The 7,500-nt window shown below is 44.7% G+C and overlaps 1 protein-coding gene across 1 annotated transcript in view; it reads left to right on the plus strand.

Annotated features, from left to right (window-relative positions):
* LOC307244573 (partitioning defective 3 homolog B-like) overlaps positions 1 to 2,770 on the plus strand; it is a gene marked incomplete at both ends in the record, with an annotated part of 251,215 nt that extends 248,445 nt beyond the window's left edge. Inside the window, 3 exons of the mRNA XM_080019807.1 lie at positions 1 to 212; positions 1,282 to 1,407; positions 2,662 to 2,770. The exon at positions 1 to 212 is cut by the window's left edge and continues 37 nt beyond it. Of these exons, the coding sequence (XP_079875933.1) occupies positions 1 to 212; positions 1,282 to 1,407; positions 2,662 to 2,770 (447 nt within the window). The remainder of the gene's footprint in view (positions 213 to 1,281; positions 1,408 to 2,661) is intronic.
* Between the last annotated feature and the right edge of the window lie 4,730 nt (positions 2,771 to 7,500).

The raw sequence follows: 7,500 nt of genomic DNA on the forward strand, positions 1-7,500 counted from the left end.
CCCTGGTCCAACCACTACCCTGGGGCTGCCCCGCCCCCACAGGGATACCCCCTCTCCCCATCCTACCCCAACGTTAATTCCCAGTCCGGTCCATCCTACCCCAACACCGCCTCCCAGTCCGGTCCATCCTACACCAGCTATCCTCCCGGTCAACCTTACCCACGGGCGGGTGACCACCGGGGCCTAGACCCTGGATACTACCCCCACCAAAGGTAAAGTTACGCTTACATGGAATCTTAAAGTAATAATAAAGTAATAAAAGTATAATAAAGGTAAAAAAAATAATAAAGGTTTGTGTTCTTTCAACCTTGTGACACAGTTCAAATTAAGAAAACAGTGCAAGTTTGAAGGTTTTTTGGCAGCCCTGATCAACCTAATCCAAGGCTTTTCATGATGCTGTGGGCATTGCACTGATGGAAAGGGAAACGACTCAAAAGGGAAAGGGAAACGACAACAATTCGAAAGATAATTTACGTGAAGTTATGTCGTTTTAACATCAAATGTTCGCCCTTCCTGCAGGAGGCTTTATTACTCTGAACTCTGAAAGACGTTTATTTTTAATACCATTGCGTGTATCCGTCTACGCTCTGAGCGCAGGGACCTTGAGACGAGTTCTGATCATTATGCTCGTTTGTGTTTTGACTCTTTTTGGGGAGTCAAGCCTGGTGTGTGGGAAAGGAGCACGAGTGCTCAGGGATAACAACGGCCCCATTTCAAACCCGCTCATTGGTCCATATTTTTTGGGAGTAAAAAGTGCGCGTCATTCGATGTCAAAACATGTTTTCACGCCAGGTTCTCAAGATGACTGATGACTTTGTTTGAAAAGATCGGCTCCTTTCTGCCAGCAATGATTTTGTAAGAGCAAATATAATTTTATTGTATTTGCTGTGATAACATTTTCCCATAAAGGTTTATAATGGACTTGGGAAACTCCGGGTGCTAGGAGGTGGCGTAAGACTCTGTTCAGTTACCGTTCAATGCTGTTCACACAAATGACACTTACACCGACATCTACTTGTTCAAATAACACTCGTTTCCAGCATCATTTGTTGGCGTTGCAAAACTTTCTTCTCAATCACTCTGTGTTCTGTTACCCTGGCATTCAGTTCCGCTGGACCTCTCTTTGCTCTTCCACTCTCATTCTGTTGACGCCGCTCGACCGCCTTATAAACCTCGCGACTCCACCCTGAATCGTCTGCATTTCTTGTGCTATGACACCGTCCTTTGTCAAGCTCTGGCGCAGTGATGGCGCTCAACCTTCGCTCTTCTTCCCGCTCCTAGCGCCCACCACCACCACCACCAGCCCCCAAACCAGCAGAGAGGCCCCTTGCGGCAGGATGTCCCCCCGTCCCCTCCTCTCCGCGGGCCGCGCTACGACACCATGAACCGTGTTGCCGGGGGTTACAGGTAGGAGCTTTTTTTCAGGAGATTGCAAATAAAATGTAGTTTGAAAAGGTCAACCAAATCTTTGGTCTTGGCGTGTCGCCGTCTTAATAGGCGGTGCAGTGTTGCCGGATGTGAAAAGACTGTGTCGTGGTGTTGCCTGGCAGATGGTTACAGGAAAACTTTGATTTTTTTCTTTTACCTAAAGCTTATTTTTGAATCATTGGGAATCAATCTGAGTGGCATCACGGTCTTTTAAATCCAGTATTTAGAGAATAGTTTCGGCGCAGTTGGCCGCCCGCGACCATGTTCTTCGCTGGGCGTGGGCGGCAGTCGGTTAAGGTTAAAAACTAAACTTAAAAACTCGTGGCTGGATCACTGTAGATCCTGACGCCAATCTCACAGAAGGCTTCTCAGTGATGGAACAATGAGGTTTGGGCTTAAACAAACAAAAAAAAAAAAAACCCCGGAGTTTTCCTTTAGGGACTGAACGGGAACCCTAGTTTACCGCCCACCGAGGCTACGTCGGCGGTGCAGATCTCCGGACTCGGCAGCTTCCTTTGCTTTGAGACGTGTGGCATCTCCTGAAAAAAGGACGGGGAGTACACGCAGAACAATCATAGGCTTCCTGTGCAGACAAATAATCCCCGACGCCCCTTCCTGTCTACATTGTAATCTGAGTCAGTCATTCCTGTCACGTCGGAGTCATTCGCTGGAAATCAAGCGGCACGCACGCTTGCTGAATGGCCGATGACCAACGAAGGGAGCTTCTTGATTGCAAAACAGTTGAGTAGTCCAGCTTTGATCCGGACCAATGTCCCGACAAACGTCCAAAACAGGAGGACTTGCCGTGAAGCGCTGTGTCGAGTAGCGGTGGGTAATTCCAGGTCCGGAAGATAAAAGTCCCGCCATGTATTTTTCTTCTAACCTGGACTTAACGTCTCTGGCTGTGCGGAAGCTCTGGTATCGTCTTCCATCACCCTGAGCCCTTTTTAAGACTTCCCTGCTTTGATGAACAAACGCCGCTACAGATCACGACCCTTATAAAATTGCTTTTCTTTTCACACCTGGTCGTCTACATTTTTAAGACTTTGATGAATGATCCTCAAATTGAGTTCCTACTTTTTTTTTCGTGTTTTGTTTTGTTTTTTTTCCTCGTGAAACGAGATGTTCGTGCTGTTGTATAAAGCGTGTACTCACAGAGGGGCTCACAGGAAGGATGTGGCAGCCCAACGCCACTGCTTTGATGAAACTGAGTCAATGCCTCATTGGTTGCAGGCACCCAAGGGAGCCCATTCCGGACCAGTATGGCTACATGGCGGAGGGAGGAAAACATCCGCACCAACCAGCCCCGAGACAGAAAAACCCCATGACTGCAGCCGTGTAGCAGGCCCTGTCCAAGCAACATGCAAGTCTTCTTCTCCTCAGGCTGCACTTATCTGCCATTTGGTACACGACTGAAAAGGAGCCCCACGTCGATATGATTCCTGCAAGGATGTCATCCATGGTTTGAATAAAGAGAAATTCCCGAAAGCTCTATTAGATAGCTATATTTTAACATGTTGTTATTCACGTCACTTCAGTTACTTTTATAGTTGTTTTTGTTTGAGAGCGGGGTTTGTGTTCTGCCCTGAACTGGTTGCTCCAAATGGGTTAAAGAGATATGGACGTTTTATAGAACATTTGTATCTCTGTGTTTTTTCCGATCCCCCGTACGTACGTCCACATACTCTCACTCCCTTTTACCAGTCACCTCCACCCACGTCGAGGAAAATGTTCCACTCCCCATTGACTTACATTGTTTTCATTCAACTACAGTAGTGTGAACAAGTGCCTCAAAATGTGAGGTAGAAATTTGCTAAAATTCCAAAACTAACATATAATGTAGAACATTCAACTGTTCTAAAGCTAAAGGACCATACAATCCTTTTTTTTTTTTTTTTTTTTCATATAATTTCATGTTGTTTTGACCTGCCTTGAGTCAGAAATATGTTTTTGTGTCAGTGCTCGGGCCACGAATGTCGACAGGGAGCGCTAAAATAGAAAATATGAGTCGTCCGTGAAGAGCCCCGCCAGAAGCTTCTGGTGGAAGTGAGTTGCAGTTTACGGATTGATACCGACGTAAGGAACCGTCAAATGTTCCGTTGGTCCACATTGCTTTAAGATGCATCACGCAGCGTCCGTCGCCAAAAAAAAAAACCCAAAAAACAAAAAACAATTGGCTCCGTTTCAGAATTGGAGATGCGATCGGGTTCCGTGGTGATGCACACGGACACGCACCGACAGCTGCGCTTACAAAACAATTACAACACTATACAGCAGAGGAGGCAAACTTTACAGGATTAGTTGTTGTTTTGCACGGTTGCTCCGCAGCTGCCGGGCTGTTGCTGTACATTAGGGAGCGGCGCGGGGGGATCGAGGGCTTGGAGGACTCGTTGCAGCGGCTCCCGCTGGAAACGCAACCACATTTGAGCTGGAAACTGTGGAGAGACGCACACAGACACTCAGAGGTAGCAACTGAAGGAGGGCGACGGAGGATCCAACCAGTGTGTCGGGCACAACGGACTCATATTCCCATGTATTCAGAAACTATCGAGACGGACGTCCTAAATTCCGCCGTAGAAGCGGATTAATACGCAATGCTATCTTTAATTTGAATGATCCTTCTAAATGAACCTTATTACCCACTTCCTAAGTTTTTATTGGTCTCCACCCGCGAACGTATCCGTCACCAAATCGAGTGAAACCTCCGCTTCCTTCCACTTCTCGGGCGAGACCGTGTTTTGTAATTTCATTCTTTTCTACCACTTTTGTGACGTCATTATATAATCCTCCTTGTGTTTGCAGTAGTCTTTTGGTACGGCGCTGTATGTTGTGTTATCCTCTGTATGCAATGATCATTCCTTTTGTTTTATTTTTATTTGTTTTATCTGATTTCATTTCATCATTTTCCTGTGAAACTTTGTTTTGTTTTTTTTTCGTTTTCAGCAGTATTTTACGAGTCTAGAGAAGTTCCAGGTACTTTGAGGAACCCCTGCATAAAATATTTCCAAAATAGAAGCCCTTGAAACCATGGCTCGGTTTTATTCCTCCTGCCAACCACAGGATGTTGGTTTACACCAAACCCACGTTTCGGTTCCTGCCTTAAAAATAACCCCCGAGTCCCGAGCATTTGGAGATGCATTCCAGTTGACAAGCAGCACTTAGTGTCCGATTCATTTCCATTCATTTAAACGACCAAATGCATAGAAAGATCAGGACTTAATGAGTTGAGAATCAAAAGGTTCTCTTTAATTTCGGAGTTATCTTCTTTGAATGTACGTAGGTTTTCCTTGATATACTCTGATGTCCACCGCTAGCTGCCTGGTTATAACCCTTTATAACTTTATAATGAAGAACACCCACAAACCACTAGAACAATGTCTTCTTTTGTGTGACTGTATTTGTTATTTTGTACAAGTGAATGTCTGAAAAGGGGTTGTTTTTTTTTTTTTACACCTGCACTGGAACAGAGTAAGGCCTTTGTTCCAGCGCTTCACGCTGTTTTCGAGAACAGAAATTGTTCCGAGCGTGGGCTTCAGCCATTCCCTGAAAACTGACCAATTTGACAGCTCACTGGGAGGATAAAACATTCAGCAACTACTTGTTTTCTCTTCATTGTCAGTCGTGTATGCCCTGTTCTTTTTTTTTTCTTTTTTTAATGATTTTAAGTATGCGCACCGAGGATCCCTGCGACCCGGTGTAGGCGCCAAAGATATAACTTTGTGGATTTGTGCGAGTTAACTCGTTTTTTGATGCACAAATGGGCTGCAGCCAGCACACGGAGCCGCGCAGTGCCTTCAAAATCTGTTTTAATGCTCGTCAAACTTTTTATTGTATTTTATAGCATCTTAAAGCATATATACTGTATATATCACTGAATTATGACCATCAATGAAACACCGTGGAAATATTTGTTGAAATGATTCTGGATACATAATGATATTTGGACAGGAAATCATCTTAATTTGAAGGAAGGAAGGAACGAATGGATAACCCAAAATAAGGATGGAAGGATGGAAGGAAGGTGAATAGATGGAAGAGCGAGGGTTAAGAAAGGGAAGAGGGGGGCTGTTGAAGACAGATAGGAGGTTAGGGAGGATAGGGGGGGTCGGCGCAATGCTGCTGAACGCTTCATATTAAAACTCCCACACTCTCCCCACAATTTAGAATAATGACAAATTAAAAACGGGGACGGGAGGAGGACGGATGAAGGTTTGGAAAAGTGGGTTTGTGTTTTGTTTGGAACATTTTTTTTTCTTTTCTTTTTTTTTTAATCTCCATCACCGAGGCTGCGGAGTAGAACAATATGAACCCAATTTCCGAAATGTGGGGAAAATACAACAGACACCAGGTAATTACAATGTCCTGGGTGTCATTTCTGGATGGATGGCTGGATGGATGGACTGATGGATGGACGGACGGACAGATGGATAGATGAATAGACGGATGGATGGGCTGACAGATGGAGGACGGAGTTTCTCCTTTTTTCTAAATCTTCGTCTCTCTGCAATAACACAACGTGTAACTCATCGCAAACGATTTATATCTCGTTTTACTTTCTTTTTTTTTTTTTTTGCATCACGGCGACACTAGAGTCATACATAGAGCGCGTTGAGCATATGAAGTGTAAATCCACGACACCGAGACCAACAGGAAACGCGTGTGCCAAATATTTGAGAGAATCTCCTGGACCTGAAGCGTCAGCAGCCTGGTTCGAAGTCACTTTTTGACGCTATGTGACTCGGTACGTTCCGCAGATGAATCCAACTAAACAACGCCCTGTATGTATGACTCTAGTCTATTGCAGTATTTTAGTTGCACAGATGTTCGTATATTTGAAGGTACTAACCAGAGTTCTGGTTTCCAGTGATTGAAGGAGCCGTCGAATAACCTCTTACAAGCATAATGACATGATTTTAAAATCTGCATATATCCAAAAATAATCAGTGATTTTCATTGTATATCACATGTTATTGTAACGCATAATAACCACATTCCTCGTTGCTGTATTTCCTCCTCTGTATTTATGTTTTGTAACGTCCTTTTTGCAATAAAAATAAAAAAAAAACGTGTTAAAACATTTTTTTGGAAATCAAGGGTGTGTTTTTGACATGCAGCTCTTTATTTAAAAAGTTCCCAACACATCTGTAAAAAGTTAATTAAATAGGAGTCAGGAGAAATTACTTCCCGACGCCCCCTTCCCACCGAGCAAGGTGAATCATTAACATTCCCAACCTGGATCAGACCACCGCAGCAGATAAAATGTACCTTTGTGATAAGAGATGGGCCCTGGCCCCAAAATTAATGCCAGACTAATTATCAATTAGCAGAGAGAAGATAAGGTTTGCTGATTGCAGTCTTGAGGTTTTTTTTTTTCCCCTCCTCCGTGTCTCCAGCACGGCGCTGGAGCATGGCTAGGTCATTTCAAACCAATTAAATAAGCGTTTAGTCTCAGCCCAGGGCCTGCAGACGGATGCTCCTCCATCTCTCCGCCTCCGTGGTGCTGGAGACGCAGCGGCTGCAGGTAATGGGAGTGGTGAACCAGGGCGGTGGCGGCTTAATTAGAACCGCCCCAATCTTCTCACCCTCTGTTGACAAGGGAGTAAGTCAATTGTGCTGTATGAGTCTGTTGTAGGACTCATCTCTCCTGTAAGACTCCATCTCTACGAGGACTCCATCTCTGTAATAGTACTCCATCTCTGCTGGTACTCTATCTGTTGGAACTCCATCTCTACTAGGACTCCATCTCTGCAATAGTACTCCATCTCTGCTGGTACTCTATCTGTTGGAACTCCATCTCTACTAGGACTCCATCTCTGCTGGTACTCTATCTTTTGGAACTCCATCTCTACTAGGACTCCATCTACTAGGACTCTTATCTCGACTAGGACTCCATCTCTACGAGGACTCCATCTCTCCTATAAGACTATCTCTACTAGGACTCCATCTCTACTAGGACTCCATCTCTCCTATAAGACTATCTCTACTAGGACTCCATCTCTACGAGGACTCCATCTCTCCTTTAAGACTATCTCTACTAGGACTCCATCTCTACTAGGACTCCATCTCTCCTAT

The sequence above is a fragment of the Zeus faber genome (assembly GCF_960531495.2).
Source record: "Zeus faber genome assembly, chromosome: 18".
Taxonomy (NCBI): domain Eukaryota; kingdom Metazoa; phylum Chordata; class Actinopteri; order Zeiformes; family Zeidae; genus Zeus; species Zeus faber.